This window comes from Salmo trutta, chromosome 14 (genome assembly GCF_901001165.1).
Source record: "Salmo trutta chromosome 14, fSalTru1.1, whole genome shotgun sequence".
Classification (NCBI taxonomy): Eukaryota; Metazoa; Chordata; class Actinopteri; order Salmoniformes; family Salmonidae; genus Salmo; species Salmo trutta.
This window is the reverse complement of record NC_042970.1, coordinates 36,122,628-36,146,254: the sequence shown is the minus strand read 5'-3', so window position 1 is coordinate 36,146,254 and position 23,627 is coordinate 36,122,628. Positions and strand designations below refer to the sequence as shown.

The window sequence follows — 23,627 nt, the reverse complement described above, 5'->3', positions numbered from 1 at the left end:
AGAATCTCAAATATAAAATATTTTTGATTTGTTTAACACTTTTCTGGTTACTACATAATTCCATGTGTGTTATTTCATAGTTTTGATGTCTTCACCATTATTCTACAATGTAGAAAATAGTAAAAATAAAGAAAAACCCTTGAATGAGTAGGTGTATCCAAACTTTTGACTGGTACTGTACATATACCTCAATTACCTCATACCCCTGCATATTGAGTTGGTACTGGTACCCAATGTATATAGCCAAGTTATCATTACTCATTGTGTATTTATTATTACTTTTATTATTATGTGTTTTACTTTTCTATTATTTCGCTATTTTCTTTCACTCTGCATTGTTGGGAAGGGCCGTAAGTAAGCATTTCACTGTTAGTCTAGACTTGTTGTTTGCAAAGCGTGATTAATATAATTTGATTTGATTGGTTAGTTGGCGATGAATAAAGTATTGACCACTGTGTAAGGTATACATACGGGCACTGAGACTTTTAGCCTATAGCCTATATGGGCCAATGTACCTCCACAATAATCGAATAGTGTCCTATACCCCAAACTATTTAGGGGGGTATGCTTTAAGAGTGCATGGTGTTAATCTGAATTTGGGGAAAATATTTTCTACCTTTTGGTGTACTCTGAAAGGGCTATTCTTGTGAGATGACTCGGAAAACTCTTTGCCCTTCTCACTCACAGAAGAATAGAATTGTTCCAAAGGAAGTTATTCCAATGACATATAGGACTACCACTTTAGGGTCCGAGCACTTCTTCGTTGGGGACGCTCAAGGGTTTCCCATCTCTTACACGGATGGACTTTCAAAACACAGTGTAGGCCATATGTATATGCAGAAATTTGCTGTAATGAATTATGTGCATATATGCACGAATTGATTGGGAGACTGCGTTGGTATATAGAATAGATTTTTGTGCTAAATACGTAAATAAAGATGACAAACGTATTTTAAACTACTCGACACTGTTTTATTGACCACTGCGACTATCACAAAAACAAAAAACGTATTTTGTTGCATCTGATCAATTCAAATAAAGCTAAATCACCAAAAAGTCATCACAAAACACACTACACTCATTACCTAAGATTTACTTTTCCTGATAAGAGGTTGTGCTGAAAAATAATTCACAACATTTCACTGATTCACATGTAGGCTATTGTAATATATTGTTTTAATGGTACGTATACTTGCTATTGTTACTGTCACTTCTGAGATTAAAAAATAAATAAATTTCCCTACCATTCTTTTTCAGAGAATAAATAAAACTATTGGGCATGTAGATCTATTGACATTCAAATTCATTGATAATGTCCATTATTGTTCGTCAAAAATGTTTTACAAAAAAATGTAACAATTCCTATCATAAATAAATGAACCCTGATAACCGTAATAATGCATTGATATCTACAGTAATCCATGCTATGTAACATGCAATCGTAAATAACTGTGGACTGAGAGGAAAACCCCGTTTACGCACAAGAACACTACGAGGAATAAAATATATAAAAAATAATATGTATTTTTATAAATAATCCGTTGTCTTCCTATTTGTTAGATCTTCCTATTTGTTAGATATTATTGTGTGTCTATAACCTTGTAATATCCTGGTTTCGTTCGACTACGGACACTCGAGAGAGTTCGTCCGAAGCTGGCACAGGGTTGGAGCCCACCGCACGCTGGAGAGTGCTGGCTGTTGTTGACGCTGTGTTGGACCCGGAGATAACGCTAGTGTTGGAGGAGGATCTCACTTTCGTGTTGGGTAGCCTATGGTCTTTTTTCCACTTCATCCTTCGGTTCTGAAACCAAATTTTAATCTGGCGCTCGGAGAGAACCAGGGTGTGGGCAATCTCGATGCGTCGTCGCCGAGTTAGGTAGCGGTTATAGTGGAACTCCTTCTCCAGTTCTAAGACCTGCTGGCGAGTGTAAGCTGTTCTGGACCGCTTTGCGTCTGCTCCATTGTAATTGGGATTCGCTGAGAGGTTTGGAGAGGTAAATAGAAAAGAGAGGAGAAAGGAAATGAAAAGCAGAAGGAAAAGGAGGCAAGCAAGACTGGCGTAAATTGAAATATGAAAAGAAATAGCGCGGAAAATGGAGAGTGGAATCACTATTATCTAGACCCCAATCAAATATTTCACAGTCAGGGACTCGACTCATGGTCTATATAATGGGTAGCACTTTCTCCACAGCGAGGGAGCAGCTGAATTATTTATTCAACATTACAAATAAAAAAAATATTCTTATCCCTCTTTTTCTCTCTCACTCTCTCCTCCCTCTGACACATAGCCTACATAACACAAAAAGCCACATGGCAATACGGTTGTCCAGACTAGTCCCTCCGCTATAAAATTTATGGCGGGTGTAATTGCCAATGCTGACTCGTAAATCCTCCTCATATGTGCCATTTCAAAGGGGCTGCTCTCTCACAACGTACGTAGCACGAGCCGGTTATAGGCAGGCGATCTCGGTAAAATAAGGGTGAAATAGTGGAAGAGAGAGCGCGAGAGGGAGGGAGGGCGAGTTATTAGAATAACAACACAGATTGCCTACCGGTACTGACGTGGATTTTCTTCATCCATGGGTACACTACAGGCTGCTTAGCCGAGGTAGAGCTGATGGGATGCTCCGGGGTGGCTTGGATGCAGGTAGGCGGCGCAGTCGGTGGGGTCGTAGGGGATGTGGGTAACGGTGGCAAGGGCTCACGTGGAGCTGTCTGTGCCTTCCCCGCGAGCAGATTCCCCGAGTGTGTAAGCCCATGGCCAGTCTGGGGCTCGGGCTCGGGGATGCTTACACAGTTATACGGGCGCTCCTGGTAGGTCACTCGCGGAGGATACAACTCCTGGTGGTGATGCTGGTAGACAGTGTCTCTCGTGCGGCTGTAGTATTCAGGGCTGTGTTCTGGGATGTAGCTATTTTGTGAATATTCCTCGCAAGGAGGAAATTTCGGATCGATGTAGTTAGAGTCCATCAAATACGAGCTCATGATCATTAATTTCTGGAGTGAAAAATTATTTTTCTACCTTTGTCGTTTTTCTGGTCCATAAAGCCCTCCTACTAGCAAGCGACCCTGTAAAGTTACTTTAACCACGTGACACAGCAGTCCAATGGCATCTGGCGAGGTAGTTCCCGGATAAGGAACCAAATATTTATTAGAAAATGTTTGTACTCTTTGTATAGGTGTGAGAGTGTTTCCTCGAGGTTAGGCCTCTTCGACGAAGATCCATATCAAATTACTGAATAGGGCAGAAAGAGGCGAAGGTCAGTGGGCGGTTGTGTGAGTATGAGGGGAGAGATACATCTCAGGCTGAGCAAAGGTATTATGACATGACTCTGAAAACACAAAAATAAACAGAACACTGTGGCAATGGAGTAATGTATCGTGAACTACGCAGTTAGGCACAGATAAACCACTCCAATCCTAAACCATTACAGCAGAACGCAGTCATACTCATAACCCAATGGCTAACACTGATTGATTTAAGAAACAGGACCACATTCTTACCATAACACACTAAACGTCTAATTAATTAGGCAGTATTGATCATCGACAAGCCAATCCGTTGGAGACCGGTACGCAAATGGGTAATTCAGCAATTTGTAAATTAACACATCAATCAAACATTCTAAACCAATGAAGATGGTGCTACTACCAGTACCAGGCCACTAATAGATTATAGTAGGGCTACTGCTAATGCTACTATTATGCGTAATATACTATTAGACCATTACCGCACTATTGGGAATGAGCTCGTAAGTAAGCATTTCACTGTAAAGTCTACACCTGTTGTATTCGGCGCATGTGACCAATAACGTTTGATTTAGGCTATTGTAGGCTTGTTATAACAACAACCATATTGTGATTGCAATTTTTGACCATCTTGTGAAGACCGAAGACAGAATAGTCCAGCATTAGGTCGTGGTAGGGATGGTAATAGTAGAAGTAGCCTACATGACAGCTGTCCTTGCAATGGACTAGCAGTTATTGTTTGTATAATGACCCTATGAGCGATAACGGCCTGGCGGGTTGCAGACGGAGTCCCCCTCACAGTCCTATATCAGAGCGACTGAGAGCTGAACCTCCAGGTTAACTGTCTCTACTTCCTAAATAATAGGCGTCATTGCTGTGTCAGATTTTATCGGATAAAAATAAAAACGACACATAAAAGTTAGCATGGCTTATTTATTAGAATCGCGCGCCTGCCCGCCCGCTGATGTTGAAGGCTCCTGGTTAAATGTTGTCTGAGTTTTATTGGGCTGTAAAAAGCAGTAAATCAATAGCTTCAAATGATCCCCGCTTGCACGCGTGCTTTACGATTTCTTAGATCATTCTTCTCTCTCCCTCTATCTTGCTCCCTCCCCCCTCTCTGTTTTCAGCACCATCTCCTTCTCCATCTTCAAAAGGTTCGAATTTTGCTCACATCCATTGAAGCATTATCAAATGTTCTTGACGGACGTTGTACTTGACACAGCTGAGGTATTGAAATCGCCCATGTATTCCCGTAGAGGCGAATTTGCGGTTGCGTATTGTTAACACAAATTCGGTTCTACAGGGTGCATATAGACGACTTGAACTGCATTCCAATGCTGCGGGCTGTGATTGTGAAAACGGGGGGGAAAACTATAAATCCCAATCAGAATAATAAGTAGCCTAGGCCAATGGCATGAGGACATTGTCATCCAGGAGGAGATATAGGCCTATTCGGCTTGTAAACTTTCTCACAGACTATAGGTTGTGAAGTGTCAATACGCACAACAAAACACCTAGTGGTCTATATCTTGACATATAGTATAGGCTATTAATGAGTGCACATAATACTATAAAGTAAGTTGTGGTAATAATTCTATAGAATTCCACATTTCTGTCAACATAGCTTTGGAAGTGTTATCTAAACAGGATGGACACAGAAAAGCCAAACATTTCCGTAACACTGTGAGACGCCGTTAGTGTTAACTATTAGACCCATCCCACTCCGCACAACCTGGTTGAATCAACGTTGCAAAGTCATCAACAGCTATTGTTTCAATTTAACCCAGGGTTGAACTAAAAATAGACAATATATATTAGGCCTAGGGTTTAAAGCTTTGGTTGATTTCAAATGTAATCTTCAAGTTAATCATAAAAATGCTGGATTTACGTCTCCATCACAACCACACATCAAAGTTAAAGAATAGGCCTAAATCAAATCAAACTTTATTTAACGTGCATTTAAAGTTTGATTAGATTTAGTCCTGTTCTTTAACTTAGATTTTTTTATTGAGATGGAGACATGAATCCAACATGTCAATAATTAATTTGTAGACAAACTGGCATTCGATATCCTTTACATTTTGATATTTGGTTGTGTTGTCAACCAAACACAATTCAATATTGCTATTGTAATACAGTCAATTGTCTAAAGTTAAGGTTTTCTTACAAACTAATATACAGTATTTATTCAACCTTAAAATGAGTAACATCCATGGCCACTTATTGAGCTTAGCCTACTGTAAAGGCCTTCTTATGTAATCATAGAGAGCTTGAATGTTCAAGATAGCATGCAAAGGTTGCAGCTCAGTGGAGATCTTCACAATTGCTTTAATAATCTGTATAGAATCTCGAACAGCATTGATCACTTGTACTATGTACTTTTAATGTAATCTCAACTGCAATCCAGGTCATTTGGTTGTGCTTTTAGATGAAGCACAGTGATAAGACATTAAGTTGTTGCATACATACCAAATATCTGACACAATATTCCCATTTGAACTTTGATGTGCTTTTAAATGGTTGACAGCGCAGTGATACCATATTGAGATGACAACTAAACCAAAGATCAGACATTGTTTTTCTATTGGAATTTGGCTGTGCTTTCAGATGGTTGAACGCATTGGGAATTCATCAAACTTCTGGCTGTCTTTTTGAGTGGGTGAATAAAGGTTGAAATCTCATTGATCAATGTCTCAACCAAATATTACCCAAATTTCCACGTTGAAATGACGTGGTGTGCACAGTGGGATAGATTAGTAGAGGCAAGTCCCTGTGACCTCTGCACTGCTTCTCTCCACCCTCAAATCTTTTGTTGCACAAAATGTGTGCCTTTAGCTGAATTTCCTAATATGTTAGGCCTACTCCTGGAATGTATAGGCTTAAGCTACACAAAGGAACCGCGAGAAGTAGCTTAAACACACCACAAACAAGTGAATATGCATGCGCAAAACTTACATTTATTGTCAAATGTCTTTCAAAATGGCACTGAATATAACCTTGCGGGTGTGTACCCCTTCCTAATGATAAATATTCCGTTTGGAAAAACAGGGGACACAAAGCGGCCACGTGACAGTAGTGTTGAAAAATTACTTTCTATTATCCCCAAGGGTTTATTGTGTTCTTCATTACCATACTGACCGCTGGGTAACCCGAGAGTGGCACACTGAACTAACGAAATAGACTATGCCTATGCAAGACATCAAATAAAGGAACTCCCAGAAAAATACCTTGAATGTAAGCTACACTGAATAAATATGAACCTCAACGAGCAATAATGATATTAATATGAAGAATAAGAGTAAGCAGCATTTTCAAAAGGAAGTAATTGGCTATAGCCACCCTCGTCTGTTTTGTTTCATATTTGAGAACCTTAGCCTTCTTGATACAAATAGGCGAGTCTAAGAGAGGCCCTTGACCATCTATAAAGTAATTTCCTATAGGCTTATATGTGGGGGAACAAGACTATCGCTTTATTTACCATCCCCCACAGTCCTCTTTCTCTCTCATACCCTTTCTCGCTGAAGCCACATTTAATATTAACTGGTAGACAGCCTGACCGGAGTTTCACCTCTTGCGTTTGACTCGTTCCAATAGTTCACTGCCAAGGGGTTATTGATGAAGAATCACCAATTAAATTTGTCTTAAAATCCCATTTAGATCTGTTACCTCATTCTATAACTGAGTATAGGTAGAGATGGAAAGATGAACCCCTTGAGTAAATAATCTTAAGTTATTTTTATTATGGCAAATGGACGTTTCTTGAATCTATAGAAATCATATGGGCTCTGTTACAATATGTAGAATACTTCAACTCAACGCATGCTTTTGGAAAACGTCTTAAAACTACTCTATCTGCATTCTCCACCCTCTGGTTTATGGGTTTTATGCGGGACAGAGACTATACATTTAGCCATTTCTGTAACGGCTGTCGTAGAGAGGGGACCAAAGCGCAGCGTGTTGAGTGCTCATGATGAATATTTATTTTAACTCAGAACACAAAAGAAAAAATAACAAACAAACGGCCAACAGTTCTGTCAGGTACAACAACTAAACAGAAGACAACTACCCACAAACACAGGTGGAAAAAAACCCTACTTAAGTATGATCTCCAATTAGAGACAAGGAGGACCAGCTGCCTCTAATTGGAGATCATCCCCCCCAAAAAACAACATAGAAATAGAAAACTAGAACCTAAACATAGAACTACAAAACATAGAAAAACACAAAACACCCCCTATCACGCCCTGACCTACTCTACCATAGAAAATAATATCTTACTATGGTCAGGACGTGACAATTTCCTGAAATGTTGTGACTTGGTGGTGATACCCACTTGAAAAGCACTTTCAATTGATTGCAGTAGTAGATCAATGACATGCTATTTTATCCAATCAAACAGACAAGCTTACTGAGCAATACTGTTGCCATAGCATTCACTGAAAACAGTAAGGCAACCAAAAATGACATTTGCAGGTACACTCTTAGAAAAAGAAAATCTGGATAGAACCAAAAAGGATTCTATTGCTTGCTTCATATATGGCACCCCTAAAGGTTCTGTATGGACCCTTTTGTAGGGTTCTTTGATCAGAACCCCAGGGGTTATTTTTCACTGAACCAAAATTGGTTCCATATTAGAAACTTTGGGTTCCATGTAGGGTTCTATATGTAACAAATTTCCGTTATATAGAACCGTTAGGGGTGCCATATATGAAGCAAGCATAGAACCCTTTTTATTCTATCCAGAACCTTTTTTTCTAAGAGTGTAGGCCTAATTGCTGTATTATGGGGTGTCCTCTCTAAATCCCATGTCGGGAAGGGTTTGAATGTTGTATGGAGAAAAAAATGAATATATTTTCAGTTATACACCCCCCAAGGTGTCGAAAGCCACGTAGACTCCAGTGCTACCCACAGTTGTGTCAAGTTGGCTTAATGTTTTGTACACTCAGTGTATATCACAATATATTTATTTTCTCTCGTCGATGCAGTTTAATCAAGTTGGAAGACTCTTTCATATTCTTCTAGTCAGGATGTTCCAGTTCTCTAGTTTTCACAAACAGTTCTCCACAAATCCATGAAACCCGTTTGGCAATCAAATGATGTTAGATGTTAACTGTGAAAAAACAGCCTACATGTGTCTATTGATTGAATTTTGAGTATTTAAAAGTTCCTTCACGTACACCACTTGAGATGCACTCAAATAATTAATACTCTGTGCTTGCACAAAAGTTGACCCCAAGGTCATTAGTGTGTTTCTGGCCTACCAAGGACTGATGTGTACTCGAGATCGATATTGATGATGAATCTTCAAAGATGATTAGCCTATATTGTAATCGTTGGTTAAAGCAATAAACTCATTATAATAGTGGGGAAGTGGTTTTAATCATTCATAAAACATGCAGTATTGGAATCCTACAGAATTTAAAGCTAACACAATAAAATACAATATTAGGCCTTTAAAAACAAGTTAGCCTACTATAGAAACTAATAAGTTCAGTTAACAAGTGTTTTTATGTAAAAGTGAAAGTTGAAAGGAATATTCGGGGTGCAATAGCTGAGTATGATAGAATACTAGATTATTGATTGTACTGATTAAATAACTGAGGCATGGGCTGTTCCAATGTTGTTAAGGGTTGGATAAGTGAGTAGAGGTGATAATAATTCAGAGGTGCATGGATGAAATATATAGCATGCAGGGTATGTTTATAGCATGCAGGGTATGTTTATAGCATGTAGGGTATGTTTATAGCATGCAGGGTATGTTTATAGCATGCAGGGTATGTTTATAGCATGCAGGGTATGTTTATAGCATGCAGGGTATGTTTATAGCATGCAGGGTATGTTTATAGCATGCAGGGTATGTTTATAGCATGCAGGGTATGTTTATAGCATGCAGGGTATGTTTATAGCATGCAGGGTATGTTTATAGAATTAGGAGGACAGATCCGGAGAAATGTGGCCCTGATGGAAACTGTAATATAATGCACATCATTCATTTTAAAGGTTAGGCCTATTGTTATTGTAAAAATGCAAGAAAGACATCATGTTATTAATACACATGTTTGAGCATAGAAGAATTATAGGTGGTACAACACTGATTTGAGTAATTGGTGGAATTGACATGCATTGTAGCATTGTTACAGATAAATGTTAGTGTGATAATCCTGTAGGAATCGAGAATAATGATGAGTGAGAAAGTTTTGGTCAAAGATCATACCCCCAAGTCATGCTAACCTCTCTCCACTACCAGTAACAAGGGAAGTTAGCATGTCTTGGGGGTATGACTTTTGACCCTCTGTAATTTTTCTCTGGCTGGAGTCTCTGACAATTTTTAGGGCCTTCCTCTGACACTGCCTGGTATAGAGGTCCTGGATGGCAGGGAGCTAATCCCAAGGATGTACTGGGTCATACACACTACCCTCTGTTGCGCTTGTGGTCGGATGCCAAGCAGTTGCCGTACCATACGGTGATGCAGCCAGTCAAGATGCTCTCAATGGTGCAGCTGTAGAACTTTTTGAGGGCCCATGACAAATCTTTTCTGCCTCCTGAGGGGAAAGAGGCATTGTCGTGCCCTCTTCACGACTGTGTTGGTGTGTTTGGACCATGATAGATCCTTCACTTCAGTCCCGTCAATGTGAATGGGGGTGTGCTCAGCCCTCCGTTTCCTGTAGTCCACGATCAGCTCTTTTGTCTTGCTGACATTGAGTGAGAGGTTGTTGTCTCTGACTTCATCCCTATAGGCTGTCTCATCGTAATCATCATCGTGATCGGCAAACTTAATGATGATGGTGTTGGAGTCTTGCGCGGCCACGCAGTTGTGGATGAACAGGGAGTACAGGAGGATAATAATTTAGACAGGTTACCTTGGCGTTCTTAGGCACACGGACTATGGTGGTCTCCTTGAAACATGTAGGTATTACAGACTGGGTCAGGAAGAGGTTGAAAATGTCAGTGAAGACATTTGCCAGTTGGTCAGCAGATTCTCTGAGTATGCGTCTTTGTAAACCGTCTGACCTTACGGCCTTGTGAATGTTAAAGGGAAATGTTGAACATTGTCCACTCATATTCATCATCTCCAGCACCACCCGAACATCAACATATGTGAAAATTGCACGTTTTTATGTTTTGTAGTAAAAAAAAAGATAGAGGCAGGTAAGTGTTTCCAATGACATCATCGGTGTGCGTCATGATTTTAACCAATTTCATGTAGGCATTGCCCACTAATTGTCTACTAATTGGTTGACGATGTCATTGGAAACATTTATCTTCCTCTATCCTTTTTACGACAAAACATAGAAATGTGTCTTTTTCACATATGTTGATGTTGGGGTGGTGCTGGAGATGATGAATATGAATTTGAACAATTTAGAAATTTGCCTTTAACCTGTTTACTCATATCACCTACAGAGAGTATGATCACACAGTCGTATAGAACACCTCATTAGAATACCTCATGTTAAGTTGTTGACCATACTGTTTACCAAGAGAGTTTTCACCTATATTTTTTCAGGGGGCTGTAAATTTACCACCACAACCCGATGCTGGCACTAAGACCGCACTCAACAAGCTGTATATGGCCATAACCAAACAAGAAAATGCTCATCCATAGGTGGCGCTCCTAGTGGCCTGTTATTTTAATGCAGGAAAACTGAAATCCGCCTTACCTCATTTCTACCAGCATGTCACCTGTGCAACTAGAGGCGAAACTCTAGATCACCTTTACTCCACAAACAGAGACGCATACAAAGCTCTCCCTTGCCCTCGATTTGGCAAATCTGACCATAACTCTATGCTTCTGATTCCTGCTTACACGCACAAACTCAAACAGGAAGTACCAGTAACGCACTCAATATGGAAGTGGTCCGATGAAGCGGATGCTAAGCTACAGGACTTTTTCGCAAGCACAAACAGGAATATGTTCCGTTACTCATCCAATGGCATTGAGGAATTTAACACATCCGTCACCGGCTTCATTAATAAGTACATCGATGATGTCGTCCCCACAGTGACCATCAAACATATCCCAACCAGAAGCCATGGATTGCATGCAACATCCGCTCTAAGCTAAAGGCTTGAGCTACTGCTTTCAAGGAACTAAACACTAACCTGGACGCTTATAAAAAACATCTGCTACGCCCTCTGACGAACCATCAGACATGTTTCAATTATACAACACTATAGCATGCCCAACATGACCATATTACACCCCTGCAGAACCTCATAACAAACTCAACTTTAACTTTTAGAGTCAAGATCACTTAAAATTCCAGCGCCATCCCCTTCTATGATAACCCTAATGAATCAGAGGAAACCAGCAGTGATTATGACCATTGAAGACAGAGACTGTGCACAACATCTCCAATACACTTCCTTATAAATTCACTCACCGAGTCAGCATATAGGTCAATGTTATTCTCTGAGGCTGACCGGAACATATCCCAGTCCGCGGGATCAAAACAATCTTGAAGCGTGGATTCCAATTGGTCAGACCAGCATTGAATGGTTCTAGTCACTGGTACATCCTGTTTGAGTTTCTGCCTATAAGACGGTTGGAGCAAGATGCCGCCCTCACTTCGGGAAATCCGACCACAACGCCATCTTGCTCCTACCGTCTTATAGGCAGAAACTCAAACAGGATGTACCAGTGACGAGAGCCATTTCTTAACCAGAAACCGTGGATGGATGGTGGCGTTTGCGCAAAACTGAAAGCGCGAACCACAGCATTTAACTATGGAAAGAGGTCTGGGAATATGGCTGAATATAAACAGTGTAGTTATTCCCTCCGCAAGGCAACCAAACAAGCGAAATGCTGGTACAGGGACAAAGTGGAGTCGCAATTCAATGGCTCAGACACGAGACGTATGTGGCAGGGTCTACAGGAAATCATGGACTACAAAAAGAAAATCAGCCACATCACGTACACCGACGTCACACTTCCAGACAAACTAAACACCTTCTTTGCCCGCTCTGAGTATAATACAGTGCCACCGTCCCGGCCCGCTAACAACAACTGCGCCCCTCCCCTCCTCCTTCTCCGTGGCCGACGTGAGTAAAACATTTAAACGTTTTAAACCCTCGCAAGGTTGCTGGCCCACACGGCATCCATAGCCACGTCCTCAGCGCATGTGCAGACCAGCTGGCTGGTGTGTTTATGAACATATTGAATCGCTCCCAATCGCTCCCTAGTCTGCTGTACCCAAGAAGGCAAAGATAACTGAACTAAATGACTACCGCCCTGTACCACTCACTTCTGTCATCATGAAGTGCTTTGAGAGACTAGTCAAGGATCATATCACCTTCACCTTACTGGCCACCTTAGACCCACTTCCGTTTGCATACCGCCCTGACAGGTCCACAGATGATGCAATTTCCATCACACTGCACACTGCCCTATCTCATCTGGACAAGAGGAATACCTATGTAAGAATGCTATTCATTGACTACAGCTCAGCATTCAACATCATAGTACCCTCCAAGCTCATCATCAAGCTGGAGGCCCTGGGCCTTGACCCCGCCCTGTGCAATTGGGTCCTGGACTTTCTTACTGGCCGCCCCCAGGTGGTGAAGGTAGGAAACAACATCTCCACCTCACTGACCCTCAACACTGGGGCCCCACAAGGGTGCGTGCTCAGCCCCCTCCTGTACTCCCTGTTCACCCACGACTGCGTGGCCATGCACGCCTCCAACTCAATCCTCAAGTTTGCAGATGACACAACAGTAGTGGGCTTGATCACCAACAACGACGAGACAGCCTACAGGGAGGAGGTGAGGGCACTCGGAGTGTGGTGTCAGGAAAACAACCTCACACTCAAAGTCAACAAAACAAAGGAGATGGTCGTGGACTTCAGGAAACAGCAGAGGGAGCACCCCCCTATCCACATCGAAGGGACAGCAGTGGAGAAAGTGGAAAGATTTAAGTTCCTCGGCGTACACATCAATGACAAACTAAAATGGTCCAGCCACACAGACCATGTGGTTAAGAAGGTGCAACAGCGCCTCTTCAACTTCAGGAGGCTGACGAAATTTGGCTTGTCACCAAAAACCCTGACTAACTTTTACAGATCCACAATCGAGAGCATCCTGTCGGGCTGTATCACAGCCTGGTACAGCAACTGCTCCGTCCTCAACCGCAAGGTTCTCCAGAGGGTGGTGCAGTCTGCACAACGCATCACCGGGGGCAAACTACCTGCCCTCCATGACACCTATAGCACCCGATGTCACAGGAAGGAAAAAAAATAATCAAAGACAATAACCACCCGAGCCACTGCCTGCTCACCCCGCTACCATCCAGAAGGCGAGGTCAGTACAGGTGCATCAAAACTGGGACCGAGAGACTGAAGAACAGCTTCTATCTCAAGGCCATCAGACTGCTAAACAGCAATCACTAACTCAGAGAGGCTGCTGCCTACATGGGGACCCAATCATTGGCCACTTTAACAAATGGATCACTAGTCACTTTAAACAATGCCACTTTAATAATTTTTACATATCTTACATTACTCATATCATATGTATATACTGTATTTTATACCATCTATTGCACCTTGCCTATGCCGCTCATTTGGCCATCGCTCATCCATATATTTATTACACCCCTTTTAGATTTGTGTGTATTAGGTCGTTTTTGGGGAACTGTTAGATTACTTGTTAGATATTACTGCACTGTCGGAACCAGAAGCATTTCGCTACACTCGCATTAACATCTGCTAACCATGTGTATGTGGCAAATAATATTTGATTTGAAGCCAGCAGTTTTGTTGTTGCTTCAATTACACAATACTATAAGAATGCCCAACATGACCATATTACACCCTTGCAGAACCTCATAACAAACTCAACTTTTCATTTTAGAGTCAAGATCATTCAAAATGTATAGCGGTGGCCTGTAGTATTTTTTAAAGTCTCATTATAACATTGAATATCACAGGTACCTGTCCAATGTTATGTTAAAAACCTCTTAAGGATCAGGCCCTTTTTTTCAATTTTTGCCTAAAATGACATACCCAAATCCAACTGCCTGTAGCTCAGGACCTGAAGCAAGGATATGCATATTCTTCATACCATTTGAAAGGAAACACTTTGAAGATTGTGGAAAAGTGAAATGAATGTAGGAGAATATAACATATTAGATCTGGAAGATAATACAAACAAAAAAACATGCATTTTCTATGTTTTTTGTTGTTGTTCCATCATCTTTGAAATGCAAGAGAAAGGCCGTAATATAATATTGCAGTTTAGGCGCAATTTAGATTGTGACCACTAGATGGCAGCAGTATGTGTGCAAAGTTTCAGATAGATCCAGTGAAGCATTGCAATACTGAACAATATCTGCCCAAATGTGCCGAATTGGTCAATAGATACATTTTCAAGTTCATAACTACAGAGAACATACAAAAATTGAATGTCATACATGATGGATCATTAGCTTAAATACTAACTTTCACACATCTAGATGGCCGGGTGGAGTAGGTGTGGAGCCAGAGACAGCAGGGGTTCAAACTGTAGAACCCAGTTCCCACATTTGAATTTTAAAATGTATTTTATCAAGCAAAACTATACTACATTTTATCTCTGGGACCCTCAGGATGACAAATCAGAGCAAGATTACTGAATGTAAGTACATTATTTAGCTTCAGAGGTGAATGTATCAATCCAGTTGCTGTGATAAAGGTTTTCTGTTGTTGTGCCCTCACCTCAAACAATAGCATGGTATTTTTTCACTGTAATAGCTACTGTAAATTGGACAGTGCATTTATATTAACAATAATTTAAGTTTTCTGCCCATATAAGACATGTCTATGTCCTGGAAAGTTTGCTGTTACTTACAACATCATGCTAATCACATTAGTGCACGTTAGCTCAACTGTCCAGGTATAGGGACACCGAACCCGTAGAGGTTTAATGAGGCCAGAATTGCAGCAGTCTGTAGAGAGTAGTCAAACAGACATGACATCACATGACCCAATCGTTATATCCTGAACCATAATAGGGATCTGGCCCTGACTGTATTTGTCATGTAAAAAATGTATTCCAGCAATATTGACATTTTTGTTGATATTCAATTATTTCAGAAATGAGCTCCTGTCTACATTTCCTAGGCTACTGGTGAAGCCTAAGCTAGGCTACTCATGGAAACTTCCATACAGCCTCTGGGGGAAACTATTCAAAACAAACATCAAACAGAGAATGAAACAAATCACCACTTGTAAAACCTGTCTATTGAACTAACAGCAAGCCACCATCTAACGTTAAACACAAGCAAACCACTAGGCCCTACCCAGCTGGGATTTTTTAAGTTAAATTCAGAGGGCCGGAAAATTAGACTTGCACAATCTGTTCCTGTGTTCAGTAAGGACCGGGAGTCTCTAATGAATGAATGGGTGCCTGCGATACTGGCAGGCATCACAGGGTTTAATGGTCCAACCAGCTGTTATGCTTGCTACAAACTTTGAGATGGAATAACTGCTATCACAAACCACGTTACCATTCAAAGTTTTTATGCGAGTAAAGTCATAGCTTTTAAAAAAAAATTTAATCACGACAGATGGGATGGAAACAGAGAGTTTCGGTACAATTTTATAAATGCGACAAATAATTTGTTAATTCGAGATGGTGAGCTGTTTTTGTCGTAAAATTAATTGTGCGAGAAATGGCTGTGGAAACGCCTTTATGCTCAAATATTGAAATAATAACCATCATGTCGAAGTAAACTTGGAGTCACGCGATGATATGGTGTGTCCTCCCACTAAGACTCGGGAAACCATGCAGTTTATTAGAATACATCTGAAATTAAATGATGGTGAACTTCACAGGGTGGTGAAAGTGCACTGTGATGTTGATGCTCCTTGCCAATAGATATCGAGGGTCTTATTCTGCTTGACTGCCGTTTGACAAATCAAAAATATTCTTGCTCTTATCCATAATAATCTCATCATGTAGACTATACACCTTTATGCGGATTTTAGAATATATATCCCTCGACAAGTCGGATAGAAACCTAGCTTTTAAGTAGCCTGATAGCAGCAGAATGGGTCCTTTGTAGACTACCCCCCACCCCCACCCCCATCCCACCCCACACCCCACTCACACAGACACAATACTATTCAATACAGTGAGCTGTGATTACCTTTTGAAAGTTGATAGCCTACAATTGCCTTGCTTCCATGTTGAATTTTTAAAGGAGTTATTATTTGTTCATTACTAATCAACCCATTTTGTTTTATGTTCATGTTCCCTTAAAAACATTAAGCTATTAACCCTGATTGCTGAATCAGAGCTGATTGATTGCTGGATCAACTAAACCAAATTAACTCAACGACAATCACATTGCAATGTTGAAGTCTAATTATGTAACGACAACTCCACACACGTCAAGAGAACACAGAGGGCTTCCGATATGCCACAAGCTACAAAGACCTAAATGAAACGCACTTAGCCTATACTGAACTGTTAACCCCCACACCATCACATCTATACCACATGCAACTAGTCTACCTTTAAAAGTAATCTGAGTTGAGAGAAAATGCCAACATGTAAAGAGCCTAATTGAAAACCATTCGCGCCAGATCATCAAAGCATTTATCAGGCTAACATTAAAATTACAGTATTAATTACCCCCCTGGCGTTACAAGGGGCAGGTGTCTATTTCATTACCAGCAAGATAAACAAGATTATTAACTTACTGCACCGTCTGGGAACCACTTGCCTGAGTCAAACGATGAGAGTGCAGAGTATTGAGGGCTAGATAGTCCTTACTAAACGCCTCATACCCCACCGTCCACTCAGATACGAGCGTCCAACAGCTGCGATTCACGACAGTTAAGATTACATATGATGTAAATATATCCAGGACTGGGTTGTCAGCTCTCCCAAACCATAAAACTTACTTTAATGGCATCACGTGTTCCCCGCGAGCCACTCAGGGTCAGCGCCCTAGGCCCATCTGCATACACAACCTCCAAAAGTTTAAAAGTACAAAAGACAGACAGACGGAAACAAAATAGCAGGCTATCCAATAGAACAAAACAAAACTACTCTACGCGTCAAGTCTGAACGTACGACTTCTTGGGCGAACTATAACCACAATAATGAAGAGGTGAGTCACGTTTGTTTCATTCTTTCTGACGTGGAACAGGGTTTGACATGTAAACAGTGTTGGGGAAATACTGTACCAAGAAGTCGCAGAAGACTGCAAGGTAGACACCAGTTTATCCTCTTGTGGAAAGGACTCCTTCACATCCGAAAGGGCTTGAGGAGGGGAGGGGTTGTCCAGCACTGTTTACCTGTGTTGATATGTTTGAGACAGCAAGGTTGATGCCGCGTGATGACGGCTCCAGAGGTTCCTCCTGAGGGTTTTTTACATGGTGTCACACTGCTCCCGGTGTAGGATCATGGTGGCAAGGCATGTAGGCTACTATTACAGACAGACAAGATAGTTGACCCTAATAATTAAACCAAACCAGAATTCTCTATAACCAGCGGTTTTTAAAATGATCGATGCAAAAAGTGATACTTTAGTGCACGTTGCCCTCAAAGGTGGCTCCATAAATGTGTTTTTGATCGAAAAGTTCCGTCAGAAATCATGTTTGGACCTGTTTTGAGTTCAAATAAGTGATAAATGATCGTTTCGGGTCCAACGTTGGTGGATCATTGAAAACGACAAGAGAAAGCTTTTACGTTGTCACATAAGTTAGATACTGTGTTGAATGTTCCTGGAAATAGCCTAAGAGAATCATATAGTAGTTCTAGTTCAACTGCTGCTTGGGATTTTGATTAAAAGTTTACTTTTCCCTGGGGAAATGATATTCATTTTGTCAATCTTGGGTAATTAAGTTACTATTTTAGCAAAATGAACAGATTGGTTACATCAAATGGAAGCGTTTTCTCCTGTATTCAGAGCCTTCCTGAAAGTGCATCTGTTTCGCTAGACAGGAAACAACTGTCGTTGTCTGAGCGGTGTTAGGGAAAGCTGTAAAGTTTTATGACACGACAGGGCCATAAAGTTTTACAGGCATCCGTCTGTACTGTAAACAATTACTAAGGAAGTGGAGCCTGACAGTGAACCGGCGAGCACGTTGAGAATTGCTAAGGGCCAAAGAGTAAAAAAACAGCCACTTCTTGGAGTTGGCTAATCAAACCGCTACTGAATTAGCCGCACAAAGTTCCAGTATACCATTATACTTTCCCACACCCCGTTTTCCCCGTGACACATTCAAAAGACATAGTTGTAATATGAAGCACATACGACGCTGTTTTTTTCCCCCCAAATTCACCCATCTTTATTTCATTACTTAAAACACAAACATAGCACGAATGCCTTTCTCCTCAAGATTTCAGTCCACTTCAAAGATAAAACTTCAGCTATCTATAATCAAGATGAGCCATTTGAAATCTAAGCTATACTATGGCGCTAACTGTTCTAGTTAATATAGGTCATTCAGTCATTCAAGTGCATTTCGTTCCAGAGGATCATCCTCCATTAAACCACTCAATAGATTATTATTATTTACACAAATTGAAAAGAAACTTGGTCAAGAATATGTTAAATGTAATATGTGAATTTGTTTGACCTACAAGGCCTTCAAAGTTGTATATGTGAGGAATTATAACCGTGTAGCATATGAGAAAAGGTTCTGACACTTGTGTGCTGTGTGGCAGCCGCCGGAAACGAGAAAATGGTTGAATTGTTAGCTACTCATTGTGGACATGAGTCTCCTGCCTCATGACAACCTTTATGTCAACCCAAAATCTCACATTAGTTGGAGAGATACGTTTTCAGAAGAAAAACAATACCATGTCTGTGTTCTTCACTTTCAAACCTTAGGCCACATTAATAATGAATCATTATTGAAGTGAACATAAGTTACACATTAGGCCTACATTCTAGACTACAGGTTGTCTTTTTGTTGGCACATGTTCCCAAGTAATGTGAAATTTGCAGGAAATGTAGGATGACCAGAACACTGGCCATGAGGGCTATTGCCCAATTCTCAGCTGTAATCTGCCACTACATGTATTTTTCGTGTTTTACAAAATCTTCTTAATTGCTAATAATGATTTGTGACAAACGTAATGGTGAGGTTTAAAAACCAATCCCATGATCATACTTGGCACATTGAGTCAGATCTTAGTCAACAATCAGGCCAAATATTATGTTTCCCCCAAATATGAAGCCCCTGCCTATACTGGCAAGTTATGTAGCCTAATACAATATACCTTTTCACATGAGGAAACCATTCACAGTATGCATGTTAACTACGAAATGTATAGTAAGGTTTAAGTATATCACTGTTCTCACGACACTTTATGTCCAAAACCAATCATTTTATGTGGACTATTTTAAATACAATCACAGAATGATATAGCCCTCGCAATTTACTAAAATGTGTCTATGTTACATCTTAAGATCCCTGGTTGTTTAAACGGGGCTGATAAAAAAAACACAAGCAGAAAATAAATACTTAAGGAGTTTGAAGATAAACTACAAGGAATTGACCTTCTTGTTGTTTTTTTATATAAATAATAGGCACCTCTCACGAAGAAAACAATGGTGATAGTACAGTAGTAATACGATAATAACAATAAAACGTTCAACTTTAAAATACTTTAAGGTAAAAAAAGGGAAGTGATGAAATGTTACAATTTTCGCTACTTAATATATTTCAAGCGTTTCCATTCTCACAAGTTATATAAGACTCTGCTGAACAAGTACATATTCAAAGATAGAAAATAAAACAATACAATATTCAAACAAAATGACAGGTATATTACATAATCAGATCCATAATCGAAGAATGTTCAATATTTGTCATCACACTGAAACATCGCATCACAAAAGTCACTGTTTGGAAACATGGGTGGTGCTGACAGTCTTTGAATGACACCTCTAAGGAACGTTGATAACGTTTGAAAATGGCTCCATGTTTTAGATTGACTCTTTCATTTTAAGCTTTGAGTCCTTCTTCCACTTCATTCGGCGGTTCTGGAACCAGATTTTGATCTGCCTCTCGTTCAGACAGAGAGTATGGGCGATCTCGATGCGCCTACGACGCGTCAGGTACCGGTTGAAATGGAACTCTTTCTCCAACTCCAGAGTTTGGTAGCGCGTGTAACTCGTCCTTGACCTTTTACCGTCAGCCTCTGGAGTGTAATTGAGAGAAAAATAATCTGTGACCACACTGGAAATGTGACAATTCATAGAAACATTCTCAACATGATCACTTAAAATATGTCTTAACTTGTCAATGGACATGCAATGACTTGTAGCATATCAATTAATAAAAATTAATAGCAAAACACAGCCTCTTCTGTGACTATATCCTCATGCTAAAAGATTATTTAAAAATGTTAGTTACTGTATGGCTTAATGAATATAGCCTATATGAGGATAGCTGGATGGCGGGATAAATGGTAACCAATGTGGAGCTGCGTGAGTTACCAAAACCCCACAAAAAGCTGTCCATTCGGGTTCACTCAATGAAACTACAATTATTGTATTACTAGTAGGCTTATTACTAATAATAGTATTGCTATTATAATAATCATTATTATTATAACTACAACTAAAACAAGAACAAGGTCGTTACAGTTACAGGAATATAATTTGTCCCTCTAAAAGTAGGTTACATGCCCTGTTACATAGCACAAAATAAGTTGCCATGGCAAGTAAGTAGACTATTCAAATTTTATAAAGGTTCAGTTAAAGTGCACAGGGAAATCCACAATCTCACCCTTCAACTCTCCTCAAAATAAGCATCATAGGCCTACTTATCATAGTATCTTGATTTCATTCTAAATAAAGTAGAATGAAAACATTGTTTGTTGAGATTTTTAAGGGACTTGTGTCTCCCTTATCCAATTACACTGTCATAAATTTGGACGCAGATCGCTTCTTCGGTGTAACAGGACATTTTTACGAGCAATTGATGACTTTGTCATAAAATTTACGACTGCGAGTTTTATTATTTCCGAATACAGCCTATTAAACTCAAGAAAGAAAAACTGTGAATGGACTTAGGAGGGTAAAAATAGAGACACACATGGAGGAGAGAGGGTGTGAGAAAGAAACTTCCCTTTGTACAAAATAAAGAAAATATATACATGAAACTTTACCGTGACCCATGTGTAGTTTAGTCATCCAGGGATATATTTGTGGTTGCGGTTCGCTGGTTTGTGGCTGAGTAGAATGGTTTCCTTGTCTTACTGGCTGGACGGGTTGCAAAGTTACGACTTTGATCTCGCCTGTTTGAGTCTTGCAGATATGCATTTCGCTGAAATCCGAGTCCGTCTCGGGTTTGCGACAATACAGTCCGAGATTTAGAGAACCCTGGCGGCTTGTCTGCTCGTTCATGTGGCGTCTCTGGGAAGCGTCTCCTGTGGAAGACTCTGGTCGTGGTGTAAGGTCGCCAGGATTGCCATGCAGCCCAGAGTTCATCTCTACCATGCCAAGGGAGCTCGAGGACGGTGGGGACGCGAATGACCCCCGGTGATCATGCCCTCCAAAACCACAGTAGCCGGACACGTTGAGTTCGGGGCTAGATCCGTATCCATGGTTGTGCAAAGCGAAGGCTGACGCCTCGTGAGTTTGCTTAAACAATGAGTTTGCTACGTAAGAGCTCATTTCAAGAGAAAACGCTAAGGAAACGAAATGGAAGCATTTATATGGACTAAATTATTGCATTCAAGTTTTTATGTAACACGATAATTGTAAAATATGTAGGCCTACAGATAGCAGTTGTAACGGTTTGTTGTTATTATTATTGCGTTTGATTTGTAGCTCTTTTGAAGTTCATGGGGTTTTATCCTAAAAATGACCACGATTTATAGGTGGGTGATTTTTTATTTTTTTCTCCATTGCCCAAATATGGGATGTTTTAAAATAATCACGTGCTCGTATCGGCCAGTCATAAATTTGGTTAGATCACACTTGGAGGTTATTGATGGAAATAGGAGAAACGCCTGATATCCGGGCAGCGGGGACCCTGTTGGGGCACTGGCGGTGCAGTGCTGGACGAAAGGCCGAGAGCGTCACCTGGTGCCAGGGATGGATAAGACCATAAAACACACAAGCCCCCCCACATGCAAACTATGTAGTAATCTACCTGGCAACAACAACACAACGTTTGTGTGGTGTGCATCTGCATATAACATGTTTTTTTTCATAGGATAGAACTGCATTGAAGGCCTAATGTTAAAGTTTGTTATAATCAGTTGCAGACAAACGAATTGATTACCACCAAAACTACCGATAGTAAAGGAGGATAAGGAAAGGGGATACCTAGTCAGTTGTACAACTGAATGCCTTCAACTGAAATGTGTCTTCCGCATTTAACCCAACCCCTCTGAATCAGAGAGGTGCGGTGGGCTGCCTTAATCGACTTCGGCGCCCGGGGAACAGTGGGTTAACTGCCTTGCTCAGCTGCAGAACGACAGATTTTTACCTTGTCAGCTCTGGGATTCGATCCAGCAACCTTTCGGTATAAAATCATCCTTAAAAGTGTAGCATAGAGCAGGCAGTTAGTCTCCAAACTATAAAAGGCAATAGAATAGGCAACATCAATGGTGGCTACATGTCTGACCACAACTTTACGCGAGATTCCCACTGGGCACAGACATAAATTCAACGTCTATTCCACGTTGGTTCAACTTGGAAATAACGTTGATTCAACCCGTGGGTGCCAAGTGGGGTGTCAGTAGCATTTATTTCATTGTTTTTCACAATAAACAGATAATAGTAATAATAATAATATTAAGGGGTTAAACAATCAATTGCTATGGCATATTACTTTGGCCAGATGATATTCAGTCAACGTAATAGCAATGCATGAGAACATTCTACTTGTTTGGGTTGCTATACTGGAAGTTCACATTTGTTCACTATATGTTTTATATCGTATTTTAGGCCTATCTGGAATTGTTTTCTAAATGGCTTGACTGACCACTAGGAACAATTTTCTCGATAAGGCAGGTATGCCAGAATTCCAAATCGACGTGAGTAATTGTGCGTAATTGTATAGCCTACAACGACTGATAGCCTACTTAGAATGATAATGCCAACGTTGATGATAATAATAACAGTAACCCTAAGTTATCTTTATTCAAGTTGCATCATTGGTTTATCTGAAAAGGTAAAGCGCAAATGGCAATGGTTTGAATTGGCTTGTGTGTGACATGAGTCACATAACTGGACACGTTTTCTAAAAAGAAGGCCCTACTTAATAACACGTATGAAAACTTTAAATCATAGTGTGTAAGCTGAAATGGAACTCTATCTAGACATAGCAATTAGACAGGCCTCTCAGGCAGGGATTTTATATCGAATTGTGGGATTTGCTTTTCCTCTACTCTCCCCATCCACATTTTCCAACATTTCTGTAGCTATT

At 40.5% G+C, this 23,627-nt stretch overlaps 2 protein-coding genes and 1 long non-coding RNA gene across 3 annotated transcripts in view; all 3 read right to left on the bottom strand.

The window, feature by feature from the left end:
* LOC115207936 (uncharacterized) overlaps nucleotides 1-23,627 on the bottom strand; it is a 61,618-nt gene that overhangs the window by 27,668 nt on the left and 10,323 nt on the right. The gene's annotated exons all lie outside the window — the stretch shown is intronic.
* Nucleotides 949-3,338, bottom strand: LOC115207933 (homeobox protein Hox-C4a-like). The gene is made up of 2 exons (XM_029775528.1): nucleotides 2,553-3,338; nucleotides 949-1,977 (listed from the first exon to the last, which is right to left on the bottom strand). Exons 1-2 carry the CDS (start codon nucleotides 2,989-2,991, stop codon nucleotides 1,592-1,594), a joined length of 825 nt encoding a protein of 274 aa, XP_029631388.1. The 5' UTR covers nucleotides 2,992-3,338; the 3' UTR covers nucleotides 949-1,591.
* LOC115207934 (homeobox protein Hox-C5-like) lies at nucleotides 18,498-22,578 on the bottom strand. Its single transcript, XM_029775529.1, has 2 exons — nucleotides 21,358-22,578; nucleotides 18,498-20,385 (listed from the first exon to the last, which is right to left on the bottom strand). Exons 1-2 carry the CDS (start codon nucleotides 21,863-21,865, stop codon nucleotides 20,171-20,173), a joined length of 723 nt encoding a protein of 240 aa, XP_029631389.1. The 5' UTR covers nucleotides 21,866-22,578; the 3' UTR covers nucleotides 18,498-20,170.